This window comes from Oncorhynchus nerka, linkage group LG27 (assembly GCF_034236695.1).
Source record: "Oncorhynchus nerka isolate Pitt River linkage group LG27, Oner_Uvic_2.0, whole genome shotgun sequence".
Taxonomy (NCBI): domain Eukaryota; kingdom Metazoa; phylum Chordata; class Actinopteri; order Salmoniformes; family Salmonidae; genus Oncorhynchus; species Oncorhynchus nerka.
The window spans coordinates 12,514,081-12,527,895 of record NC_088422.1 but is presented as its reverse complement, the minus strand read 5'-3'; the positions used below and the strand labels follow the sequence as shown (position 1 = coordinate 12,527,895).

Below are 13,815 nucleotides of genomic sequence, written 5' to 3'. Positions count from 1 at the left end.
AAATAAAAAATAATATAGAGACCTGTTCCGAATGGACCGCAGGAGAACTACACCTGCTTCATATAGACCTGGTCAGATCCAGACCCGGTCCAATCCGAGTGAGGGAAGCAGCAGAAAAGTCAATTTTCAAGCTACGTTATTAACCGGAGCTGATAAAGCGTGAGGTGACACTCTAGCAGGCTGTGTGTGTAGGCTCTACATTTTTCATTGGAAATTGTTAAAAGTAGTTATTGTGCAAAGTTGTATGGTTTGTTAGACTTTGAAATCAATGATTTTTGTTTAGTATACATTTGAAAGTGAAAACCTAGGCTTGAGACTAACCTTTTTCATCACCGTCTCAGAATCGTCTCGAAAAAAAAAAAAATACAGATTTCCGGTGCAATTTAAGTCACCCAACATTAAAATACTTTTTTGTTTGTTTTTATATGCAAACATGGGTCTGTCTACTCTAGGACCTAGGTCATTTACAGTGATTAAAACAAGCATAGCCTAATACTAAAATAGATACATGGGCGAAAAATCTTTTATAAAGGCCAACATTGGAATAATATTCAAACCTGTTTTGAATAAATATAGCCTACAGTACACAAATAATTAGCGTACATGTAAAAGTGTAGCTTATGTTATAAGCATATTGGCTACATCCTCTCATGCCCACACCGATGCTGACATGGAGGCACCACAAAATGAGGCATTTAATTACATGAATATAGGCTAAATGCCAGTCATGTTTGACAAATATAATGTAGGATCATTTAAATGTAACTTCTAAAGTCTTGATTCTGTTGACATAGGCTACTCGAGGTACGGTTGGTTCAGATCAAATGGTCATGAGTGGAGAGAAAGACCTTGTGCCTGTTGCGCACCGCACACATCACCCACCTTGTAATCTGAGTGGAGGCAGTCAGCATTCACAATCCTAGTCATACAAGCAACCCATGATGCTTGTTGCATCTGTAGAATGGTGTGTTCCAGATAATTGCATTTTGGCACATTCATGCATAGCCTGCTGCATTGTACACATTGCTGCGCTTGTCATGTGAATAAATAGTTTATCAACATTTTAAATATTTTTTTATTTATTTTAACTAGGCAAGTCAGTTAAGAACAAATTCTTATTTTCAATGACGGCCTAGGAACATAGAGCTGACAGTACCTTGTCAGCTCGGGGGTTTGAACTTACAACCTTCCGGTTACTAGTCCAACGCTCTATCCACTAGGCTACCCTGCCGCCCCTATATGTTCTGATCTGTTGCATCAGCCTCATTGCTTTAAAAAATTGTTTAACTGCCTGTAAAGGGGCAGAACGACAGATTTGTACCTTGTCAGCTCGGGGGTTTGAACTTACAACCTTCCGGTTACTAGTCCAACGCTCTATCCACTAGGCTACCCTGCCGCCCCTATATGTTCTGATCTGTTGCATCAGCCTCATTGCTTTAAAAAATTGTTTCTGTACAGTAGGCTAGTTGTATGAATTTTGGATCTATTGTAGGAGAACTGTCCCAGTCCGTTTGACCTGTCCTAGACAGATTTTATTTATCAGCCCCGGGACACCCTTAATTTCGAGCCCTGTTCAAAGCGTAATTCCGTTTTCCGTGGAATTGCCCATGACATTTTTGCATCTGTTCAGTGAGACGTCTGTGGCTTTGAGATGTCCACTATCACATATCTCCACCTGTTTTGACTGCGACGTTCTGGGGCTGAAGTTCACTTGTCACCAGCAGTATTGCCAATGGGAGCGGTAAGAAACTACTTGTCACACTTCCTTCCTTCTAGCAACGTGTGCACAAAAGTCAAGTGGTTTCGTCAGCAAGGTCACATGCTGCAGATCGTGAGCCTAGCCTATATTATGCACTGCAGCTCTGAATGACCCCTCCTCACTGTTACAGCACATTCTGTCAGCCATCCAGTATAGAAATAGACACAGATAAATACACATTGCAGCTATTTTTCCTCCAATATTTTTTTTATCAGGAGAGGATTAAAGTGTGTGTTGATTGTGCTTGCTGTCACATAGCCTAGTACAAGTGTAACCCATAGCTGTCCATTGTTGATCTAGTAGGCTAGCTGCCTTGTCTTTACCCTACTCCTATTGCTGTTTTTTGTCTTGCCTTCTTTGTTGTCAAGCTCTACTTGATGCTCTAGAGTGATTCACATGAGTTCGGTGGCGACACCGTGGCTGTTTTTCCGAGCATAAAAGCAGTTAGAGTAACAGGTCACTAGCTAGCATTCCATTCAATTGGCGACAGATTTTAACAGGCACATTCTCAAATCTGCATAAAAACAATATACGCATTTACCCACCAGAGATGTTTCCATCAAATTAATTTGTTTGCGGATAAAAGGCTGTGCGTGAGGATGTAGTGCACGTAAAATATATATTATTATTTTGCGGTCAAATTATCATGTACCAAAATAAATAAATATATAATAACAATTTAACAAATGTTGTGTTATATAGCGATTGTGCACATTCTGGACTTGGCACATGCACTAGCCAAGAGGTCACAGATACAGTGCAGTTATAGCCTACTGCATCAGATTATTATGGACAAAGAGCGAGATGATTTTTATTTGTCAAACGGCAGCCAAGCATCGACCATCATGTCAGCAGAATAATATCCATATTTATTGGAAAGGACAATCAAGCTCATCACCATGCACTCTCACCACCCTGTGGATTTAATCAAAACTGATTTCATCTGTAGCCTAATAAACTGCATGCTTTCCCGAGTTGTATGACTGCATGTTTACTTCGATAAGATGGTTATTAAATCAGTATTTGCGCACAAAGGCGTTTCCACCTACCATTTCTCACGTAATTAATTTAGCAGACACAAAAAGCTGATCTAGTGTATTTTGTTTTGTTTACCGACCAGTCATTTTTCAGGCTGTTGTGATTTTTTTTATCCGACATGTACTCTACTCTCGTAAAAAGTCTGGATGGAAAACTCAACCGAGTAAACAGTCAGAGCATTGGGATAGGCCTAAATCTTCTGAGAAAAGAAAGCTTACTGGTGCATTGGGACTGCCGGGACTATTGGTGTAGCATAGCATTGGGACTGCCGGGACTATTGGTGTAGCATAGCATTGGGACTGCCGGGACTATTGGTGTAGCATAGCATTGGGACTGCCGGGACTATTGGTGTAGCATAGCATTGGGACTGCCGGGACTATTGGTGCAGCATAGCATTGGGACTGCCGACACTATTGGTGTAGCATAGCATTGGGACTGCCGGGACTATTGGTGTAGCATAGCATTGGGACTGCCGGGACTATTGGTGCAGCATAACATTGGGACTGCCGGGACTATTGGTGAAGCATAGCATTGGGACTGCCCCGACTATTGGTGCAGCATAGCATTGGGACTGCCCCGACTATTGGTGTAGCATAGCATTGGGACTACCCCGACTATTGGTGCAGCATAGCATTGGGATTACCCCGACTATTGGTGCAGCATAGCATTGGGACTGCCCCGACTATTGGTGCAGCATAGCATTGGGACTGCCCCGACTATTGGTGCAGCATAGCATTGGGACTGCCCCGACTATTGGTGCAGCATAGCATTGGGACTGCCGGGACTATTGGTGCAGCATAGCATTGGGACTGCCGGGACTATTGGTGCAGCATAGCATTGGGACTACCCCGACTATTGGTGCAGCATAGCATTGGGACTGACAAGGACTATTGGTGCAGCATAGCATTGGGACTACCCCGACTATTGGTGCAGCATAGCATTGGGACTGCCAGGACTATTGGTGCAGCATAGCATTGGGACTACCCCGACTATTGGTGTAGCATAGCATTGGGACTACCCCGACTATTGGTGTAGCATAGCATTGGGACTACCCCGACTATTGGTGCAGCATAGCATTGGGACTGCCGGGACTATTGGTGTAGCATAGAATTGCTTGTTAAACTCTCTGTAGTAGAGCAGCCAGAATACAGCATCCCAAAGAGCAGGCCTGTGTTTTTTGTTTGCACGAATCACATCACATGCCAGATACAATGAACTAACTAATAGTGCTGGGCAGAAAAGGAGGTCACTGTGAAGTGAATATAACATGTGATTATGACTCACAGGGCTGAACATGACCTTTTGACTATAGTACAATACTAGGCCTAGGCAGTCACCAGAGGTGTGTGTGTGTGTGTGTGTTCATGTGTTCATTAGGCTAGTGCACACTGTTTTGCACCGTAGCTAAATAAGTATTTCCTAATGAGCAAATTCCGGGAGATCCCTCCCTTTTCCCATCCTGTTTTCTTTCATTTGGTTCCTAGTGAATACGCCCCAGTTTCTAGTTGAAAGCACCACTTCAGAGTTTAAACAGGCATGACTTCCCTATTCCCTTGTGATGTTTTGTGTGGCTTTTATTTATAGCCTTCCTTTTAGAAGAGGATTAGGAAGATCTTTCCAAGGCTGGACAGTAAATTACTTTCTCTTCTACAGATTAATGTCCCTCTATTGCTTTCGTCAAATGTAATCTAGCACCCAGTCTGTCTGTCTCGGATCTCAGCATCTGTGCAGCCAGGCCTACCCATGTCAAGTCAAGAAGACAAAGACGACATTGGGGGGTGGGGACAGTGATGATGGCACTAGTTTAATATTTTTTGGAGGGATTAGGGAACGGGTGTGACTCTCGCTCACAATTAACATCGTAATGCCTAAAGATTTATTTGGCTATTGCAAGTTTAAAAAAACATGACATTTTGGACGTCAGAATGAGACTAGTGGCACTAGATGAAATGCAGTTGAAAGATCAGTCATTTGCATGCTGAGGAGCAAGTGTAGGTTATTATAGCCTAGTCGTGAAGCAATAACTTGTACAAAGATGGCAATTAAGTGAGATGACACACTGCATGTTAACGTGACAAAGCTTAAAGGGCAATTACACCACTTTTCAAATCAAATCAAATCAAATTTTATTTGTCACATACACATGGTTAGCAGATGTTAATGCGAGTGTAGCGAAATGCTTGTGCTTCTAGTTCCGACAATGCAGTGATAACCAACAAGTAATCTAACTAACAAGTAATTTTCAACTTCATTTTCATGATCTTCAGCACAGTACCATTTTCTACATGGGCTATGTGAAAATGGTGCTTTTCTTTGTTACTTGGGGAGTAAGAAAATACCCTCCCTCTGGCTAGAAACTTGTTGCGGGCTTTGAAAATCACTTTGAATCCTACCCTGTGATGTCTTTTACCACAGCTCACATATGTAGACACTGGTTTGGTACTGGAGATAATGAATATGAAGTTGAAAAGTGGCGGAATTGCCCTTTAAGCCAGACTGTGCCTTCAGAAAATGTTCACATCCCTTGAATTTTTCCACATTTTGTTGGCTGAATTTAAAATGGATTACATTGAGATTTTTATGTCACTGGCCTACACACAATACCCCTTAATGTCAAAGTGGAATTATGTTTTCATATATTTACTAATGAATAAAAAATGGAAAGCTGAAATGTCTTGAGTCTCTAAGTATTCAACCGCTTTCTTATGGCAAGTGTAACGTGTGCGCTGGGAGTCAGGAAGCAAGTTCAGGGAGTGCATAATTTAATCAACGAAACAAGAAACACAAACAACGCACAGACAGGAATCTGAAACAGAAACAATGATGCCTGGGGAAGGAACCAAAGTGAGTGACATATATAGGGCAGGTAATCAAGGAGGTGATGGAGTCCAGGTGAGTCTGATGATGTGCAGGTGCGTGTAACAATGGTGACAGGTGTGCGTCATAATGAGCAGCCTGGTGACCTAGAGGCAGGAGAGGGAGCACGTGACAGCAAGCCTATATGAGTTCAGTAAACATTTACCTAAGAAGTCACATGGACTCATTCTCTGTGCAATAATAGTGTTTAACATTATTTTGTGAATGACTACCTCATCTCTGTACCCCACACACATACAATTATCTGTAAGGTCCCTCAGTCGAGCAGTGATTTTGAAACACCTGTTCAACCTCAAAGACCAGGGAGATTTTCCAATGTCTCGCAAAGGGCACCTATTGATAGATGGATAAAAAAAATGTAATATACATTTGAGCGCGGTGAAGTTATTATTTACACGTACATTTTTTAAAAATGTATTTTTCTCCCCAATTTTGTGATATCCAATTGGTAGTGACAGCCTTTTCCCATCTCTGCAACTCCTGTACGGACTCGGGAGAGGCAAAGGTCGACAGCCATGCGTCCGAAACACGACCCTGCCAAGCCGCACTGCGTCTTGACACTGTTCGCTTAACCCAGAAGCCAGCCGCACCAATGTGCCGGAGGAAACACCGTCCAACTGGCGACCGCGTCAACGTGCATGCGCCCGGCACGCCACAGGAGTCATTAGAGCACGATGGGACAAGGACAACCCGGCTGGCCAAACCATCTTCTAACCCAGACGACGCTGGGTCAGTTGTGTCAACACACCCAGTCACTACAAAGATACAGGCGTCCTTCCTAATTCTGTTGCCGGAGAGGAAGGAAACCGTTCAAGGATTTCACCGTGAGGCCTATGTTGACTTTAAAACAGTTACAGAGTTTAATGGCTGTGATAGGAGAAAACTGAGGATGGATCAACAACATTGTAGTTAGTACACAATACTAACATAAATGACAGTGAAAAGAAGCAAGCCTGTACAGAATATAAATATTCCAAAACAAGCATCCTGTTTTCAATAAGGCACTAAAGTAAAAACTGCACAAAATGTGGCAAAGAAATTAACTTTTTCCTGAACACAGTGTTATATTTGGGGCTAATCCAACACAACACATCACTCAGTACCACTCTTCATATTTTTAAGCATGGTGTTGGCTGCATCATGTTATGGGTATGCTTGTCATCTGCAAGGACTAGGGAGTTTAGAGTGAAAAGAAATGGAATATAGCTAAGCACAGGAAAACTCCTATAGGAAAAGCAGGTTCAGTCTGCTTTCCAACTGACACTGGGAGACAAATTCACCTTTTAGCAGGACAACAACATAAAACACAAGGCCAAATATACACTGGAGTTGTTTACCAAGATGACATTGAATGTTCCTGAGTGGCCTAGTTACCGTTTTGACTTACAGTGGAGCTGACAGCGTTTTAGCAACATGAAATCTTATTAAAATCTGTTCATACACACCCAAGCACTTAGTTTTCATAAACTCATAGAATGTTTGGGAATGACTTAGAATAAAGCATTTGTGAAAATTCCACAGCAATATAGAGTGGGAAACTGGCCGTGCATTTGGACAATTAAACACTGCGATTAATAAAAACATCTGTCTTGTCCAGGACCAGAGTCTATGCAGACCAGTGCACGCACCATAGCCAATCAGAGCCACAGTAGGCCTACAGTGCATTCAGAAAGTATTCAGACCCCTTGACTTTTTCCACGTTTTGTTACGTTCCAGCCTTATTCTAAAAATTATTAGATTGTTTCCCCCCCTCATCAATCTACTTACAATAATGACAAAGCAAAAATAGGATTTTAGAATTTTTTGCAAATTTACTAAAAATACAAAACCAAAATATCACATTTACATAAGTATTCAGACCCTTTACTCAGTACTTTGTTGAAGAACCTTTGGCAGCGATTACAGCCTTGAGTCTTCTTGGGTATGACGCTAGTAAGCTTGGCACACCTGTATCTGGGGAGTTTCTCCCATTCTTCTCTGCAGATCCTCTCAAGCTCTGTCAGGTTGGAGGGGGAGCGTCGCTGCACAGGTATTTTCATGTCTCTCCAGAGATGTTAGATCGGGTTCAAGTCCGGGTTCTGGCAGGCCACTCAAGGACATTCAGAGGCTTGTCCCGAGCCACTCCTGCATTGTGTTGGCTTAGTGTCGCTGTGTGCTTAGGGTCGCTGTCATGTTGGAAGGTGAACCTTGGCCCCAGTCTGAGATCCTGAACGCTCTTCATCAAGGATCCCTCTGTCCTTTGCTCTGTTCATCTTTCCCTCGATCCTGACTAGTCTCCCAGTCCCTGCCGCTGAAAACAATCCCCACAGCATGATGCTCCCACCACCATGCTTAACCATAGGGATGGTGCCAGGTTTCGTCCCGACGTGACGCTTGGCATTCAGGCCAAAGAGTTCAATCTTGGTTTCATCAGACCAGAGAATCTTGCTTCTCCTTTAGGTTCCTTTTGGCAAACTCCAAGTGGGCTGTCATATGCCTTTTTACTGAGCAGTAGCTTCTGTTTGGCCAAATACACACTGAGTGCATAAAACATTAGGAACACCAGCCTAATATTTAGTTGCACCCCTTTTTGCCACTCTACCATAAAGGCCAAATTGGTGGAGTGCTGCAGAGATGGTTGTCCTTCTGGAAGGTTCTCCCATTGCCACAGAGGAACTCTGAAGCCCCGATTGCTCAGTTTGGCTGGTCGGCCAGCTCTAGGAAGAGTCTTGGTGATTACAAATTTCTTCCATTTAAGAATGATGGAGGCCACTGTGTTCTTGGAGACCTTCAATGAAGCAGAACTGTTTTGGTACCCTTCCCCAGATCTGTGTCTCAACATAATCCTGTCTCAGATCTCTACGGACAATTCCTTCAACTTCATGGCTTGGTTTTTGCTCAGACATGCACTGTCAACTGTGGGACATTACATAGACAGATGTGTGCCTTTTCAAATCATGTCCAATCAATTGAATTTACTCCAATCAAGTTGTAGAAACATCTCAAAGATTATCAATGGAAACAGGATGCACTTGAGGTCAATTTCGATTATCATAACAAAGGGTCTTAATACTTTATGTAAATAAGGTATTTCTGTTTTTCATTATTAATACATTTGCAAAAATGTCTAAAAATCTGTTTTCGCTTTGTCATTATGGGGTATTGTGTGTAGATTCATGAGGGAAAATAACAATGTTATCCATTTTAGAATAAGGCTGTAACATAACAAAATGTGGAAAAAGTAAAGCGGTCTGAATATTTTCCCGAATGCACTGTATATTCAAATAAGCAATTTTCCACACAGGCCTCCATCACCCACTTTGAACTGGTCTGTGTATTTACAGGCAGTAGCAACAGTGAACTGGACTGTGTATTTACAGGCAATAGCAACAGTGAACTGGACTGTGTATTTACAGGCAGTAGCAACAGTGAACTGGACTGTGTATTTACAGGCAATAGCAACAGTGAACTGGACTGTGTATTTACAGGCAATAGCAACAGTGAACTGGACTGTGTATTTACAGGCAATAGCAACAGTGAACTGGACTGTGTATTTACAGGCAATAGCAACAGTGAACTGGACTGTGTATTTACAGGCAATAGCAACAGTGAACTGGACTGTGTATTTACAGGCAGTAGCAACAGTGAACTGGACTGTGTATTTACAGGCAGTAGCAACAGTGAACTGGACTGTGTATTTACAGGCAGTAGCAACAGTGAACTGGACTGTGTATTTACAGGCAGTAGCAACAGTGAACTGGACTGTGTATTTACAGGCAGTAGCAACAGTGAACTGGACTGTGTATTTACAGGCAGTAGCAACAGCGTGACTTTAGAACATTCGCCAAAAGACAAAAAAGCCTGCCTGCCTATGTGTTCCATGCCAAATACATTTGATTGACAACTAAGAGATATGCTAACTGTGGATAATATCCACCAAAATATCCACACAAATAAATTATATGACTGTAGGAAGTTGGTCACTCACCCACTCCTCCAATGACATGACCTCCTCCCAGCAACTTTAGGCTCTTTGTTCTTAGCTTGCTAAATAAATAGCTAGCTACATAAATAGATACGCTAGCCCAGGGGTGTCAAACTCGTCAGGGCCATATTGAAAAAAAAAACTATGAATTTGTGGTTCTAAAAATATGTGCAACTGCGACCCAAACTGGCCATTGTTTTATTAGAAAAAATATGGCCCTAAATTCTATGTGGTGCTTAGGTTAATGTTCTTTCCTAAAATGTAAGAAATCAGCTTTCTGAGTATCCTTGTAAGGCTGTTTTAAGCACTATCCATACAGAAACATCCCATATTGGTCGGGCTATAGGGCGGCATGTAGCCTATCAGATAAGAGTGTTAGGCCAGTAATCGAAAAGATGCTGGTTCAAATTCCCGAGCCGGCAAGGTGGAAATCTGCTGTTCTTTTAACCCCCCCCCCCCCCGACAACAACTGCTCCTTCAGCGCTGATGATGTGGATGTTGATTAAGGCAGCCCCCCGCCTACACCTCTGATTCAGAGGGGTTGGGTTAAATGGGGAAGATACATTTCGGTTTATTTAAATTCAGTTGTGCAACTGACTAGGTATACCTGATAGCCACTGCTGTTGTCATCTCTCCTCCAGGACCTGAGAGCAACTGCTGTGCACCATGTTGTCTAGACTGAGGACATCACTGATGCTGCGGCCCTGTGTGAGCGCCTGCCGCTGGACACACACCAAAGAGAAGGGCAAGCCTCTCATGTTGAACCCTCGTACCAACAAGGTAAGTGCCAGAGGGCACTAACACCATCCTCGTACAACGTGTGTGTGTGAGGGAGGAGAGCCCGGTACATTATAATACTGTTATGCTACCCTGTACATTACAATACTGCTATGCTACCCTGTACATTACAATAATGCTATGCTATCCTGTACATTATAATACTGCTATGCTAGCCTGTACATTATAATATTGCTATTCTACCCTGCACATTATAATACTGATATGCTACCCTATACACTAATAATACTGCTATGCTACTAGGGCTAGGCGATATGGGCAAAATATTATATCATCGTATTTATTTTGACGGTATTTTATGTTTTTTTTAATAATAGAAGTTCTAAATGTGCTTTTTGAGTAGTGCTTGACCCCAGGGTGGCAACACATACATTGTTCTTTTTGAGTAGTGCTTGACCCTAGGGTGGCAACACATACATTGTGCTTTTTGAGTAGTGCTTGACCCTAGGGTGGCAACACATACAATGTGCTTTTTGAGTAGTGCTTGACCCTAGGGTGGCAACACATACAATGTGCTTTTTGAGTAGTGCTTGACCCTAGGGTGGCAACACATACAATGTGCTTTTTGAGTAGTGCTTGACCCCAGGGTGGCAACACATACATTGTGCTTTTTGAGTAGTGCTTGACCCCAGGGTGGCAACACATACATTGTGCTTTTTGAGTAGTGCTTGACCCTAGGGTGGCAACACATACATTGTACTTTTTGAGTAGCGTGTGTGACCCTAGGGTGGCAAAACATACATTCTAAGTGATTGTAATGGGTCTTTCTCCATTCTGATTGTTTTATACTGTTCAATTCAACTTCAACCAAAAAAAGTAATCGTTTTCATCAATTTCTGCATTTGAGATCATTTCCGCACTGGCATGTAGGGTTGCACAATATGGGAAAGTAATCTGGGCCTTATTTTTAACCTAATGTTGCAATTTGACTTTTTTGGTTGAACCTTTTATTTAACTAGGTAAGTCGGTCACTCCAACCATTAGGCTACCTGCCACCCCTGTTGGAATCATGGGAATAGAATGTCTATTCTAATTCTATATAGTTAGAATATAGTGGGCACCTTCAATACAGTGTTGTTTGACATGACAACGAATGAAAATGCCAGGGAGGAGTTATTGTGACAGGGTAGGAACTAATGTGTTGATAGGTGTTTCCTAGGGACGCTATAATCTTTGGCTACATTGAATGTTTTCTAGCTAACATATTCTTGCTTTGCGTTTAACTCTTTAATTTTGAAGACACTGTTGCACAAACAACATGCTTATGTAGGTCTACACAATCTTTGGTATTATCAGGCTGTATAGCTAATTACGCTTGCTCTTACTCATTTATTAGCTAGCAAGCGATTAGCATTAGCGGCTAACAAGATTTAGGAACAACTTGCTAAGAAAATACAAACTAGCTGTTTGCAGATGTAAGAAACCCAAGCTAATAGTGTAGTTATAGAATGCTAGTAGATTTATATTTAGAAGCAAAGTGACAAGTGCTTCGTTGTCATCAACAGTGTTGCATATGCTGCATTGACCATGCAGACTGAACGCAAGTGTCTCGTGGTTGAGGAACATCAAATGCGCTCCTTGAGTGACAGGGGGCGTGGCTAGGTCTGTGTGGATAGCGGCATCGAGAGAGAAGACTAAAGTAGCGAAGTAATCTCAAAATGGACGTTACACACTGCGTATCACATTTAACAAACCAAACATTCAAATACCGGTATAGAAGGTAAAGTAAAACCCCAAACCGGTCCGTGCATCAATACCGTTATATCGTAAAAAACGGTATACCACCCAGCCCTAGCCCTATATGCTACCCTGTACATTAGAATACTGCTATGCTACCCACAGTACTACTGGAGCTTGTTCTCCTATCCCCTTCTGTTCCCCCGGCCTTTCTGGAGAAGGTTATGGTTATGGTTTCCGTCTAGTACCCCAAGCCTCCAACTGGCAAAATGAACATGAATGAGCTTGACACGTGCCCGTACTCGAAACCACCTCCGAGGGCTAGTCGTCCCAACATACATTCACAATGGCTTTCAAGCACATTATGAGCATTTAACCTAGTGTTTCCCCCTCTAAAGTTGACCTGGGATTCCATGTACTGCAGGCATGGTTCAATTTCAGAGGAAGGCTGCACCCCAAATACACATTCACTGGCTAATAGAAACCTGGGCAGTGAGTTGTGAGGCCATCTGTGCAGAGGGCAGCTGTCAGTCTGAGGGGAATGTTCAGAGCAGTCAGAGCAGCATCTCTGCTTCAGTTCTGTCCCTCTCCTCGCCCCAACCTGGGCTCGAACCAGGGACCCTCTGCACACATCAACAACTGACACCCACGAAGCATCGTTACCCATCGCGCCACAAAAGCCACGGCCCTTGCAGAGCAAGAGGGACAACTACTTCTAGGTTTCAGAGCGAGTGACGTCACCGATTTGAAACACTATTAGCGCGCACCACCGCTAACTAGCTAGCCATTTCACATCGGCCACACTTACTTGCCCCAGTGCCAGTCAGATCCTGTTAGCTCACTGGCGATGTTTACCCTGACTACCTCGCTGTCTCCTCTTCATTATCTCTCGCTCTGTCCCTCATCAAATTGAATTAAAACAAGTTAATTTGTCAAATGCACATGATACAGTGTAGATGTGTACACAGTACAATGAAATGATTACTTCTCCTCTCAACAGTGCAACAGCTACAATTTTTTTATTGAAAGAACATTTATGTCTCCCTCATTCTCTTTGGTTTATTTCCATTCCTCCAGGGCATGGCCTTCTCACTGCAGGAGAGGCAGATCCTGGGTCTCCAGGGTCTTCTGCCCCCCAAGATAGAGTCCCAGGACATCCAGGCCATGCGTTTCCAGAGGAACCTGAAGAAGATGACAGAGCCACTGGAGAAGTGAGAACGGGCTCGGGTCAAAAGTAGTGCACTATATACGGAATAGGGTGCCATTTGGGACGTAGGCTTGTGAGCAGCAACAAATGTCAACCTAAGCCAAATAATATTTTCATGCATTACAGCGTCTGAGACTGCAGAAGTGCATTTCTTATTGCTACACTAAGTAATGAACTGAATGGCATCTGTAACCACGACCAAAACTCTTCCCAGGTACATTTACCTGATGGGGATCCAGGAGAGGAACGAGAAACTCTTCTACCGCGTGCTGATGGAAGACATTGAGGAGCTGATGCCTATCGTTTACACTCCCACTGTGGGCCTGGCCTGTACGCAGTACGGACACATCTTCAGGAGGCCCAAGTAAGAGCTGGGTCTTGATTATTATTATTATTATTTTTAAACATGTTTAGTAATGGCCCTCTGCTCTTTCATAAGAAAACACAACCTCTCAGGTTACTATAGAAATGGGATTTGATTAGATTGCTAAAATC

The 13,815-nt window shown here is 42.8% G+C and overlaps 1 protein-coding gene across 1 annotated transcript in view; it reads left to right on the top strand.

Moving 5' to 3' along the window:
• me2 (malic enzyme 2, NAD(+)-dependent, mitochondrial) overlaps positions 1-13,815 on the top strand; it is a 30,650-nt gene that overhangs the window by 9,152 nt on the left and 7,683 nt on the right. The window contains exons 2-4 of the mRNA XM_029637120.2: positions 10,280-10,418; positions 13,191-13,324; positions 13,535-13,684. Of these exons, the coding sequence (XP_029492980.1) occupies positions 10,305-10,418; positions 13,191-13,324; positions 13,535-13,684 (398 nt within the window). The 5' untranslated portion in view covers positions 10,280-10,304. The remainder of the gene's footprint in view (positions 1-10,279; positions 10,419-13,190; positions 13,325-13,534; positions 13,685-13,815) is intronic.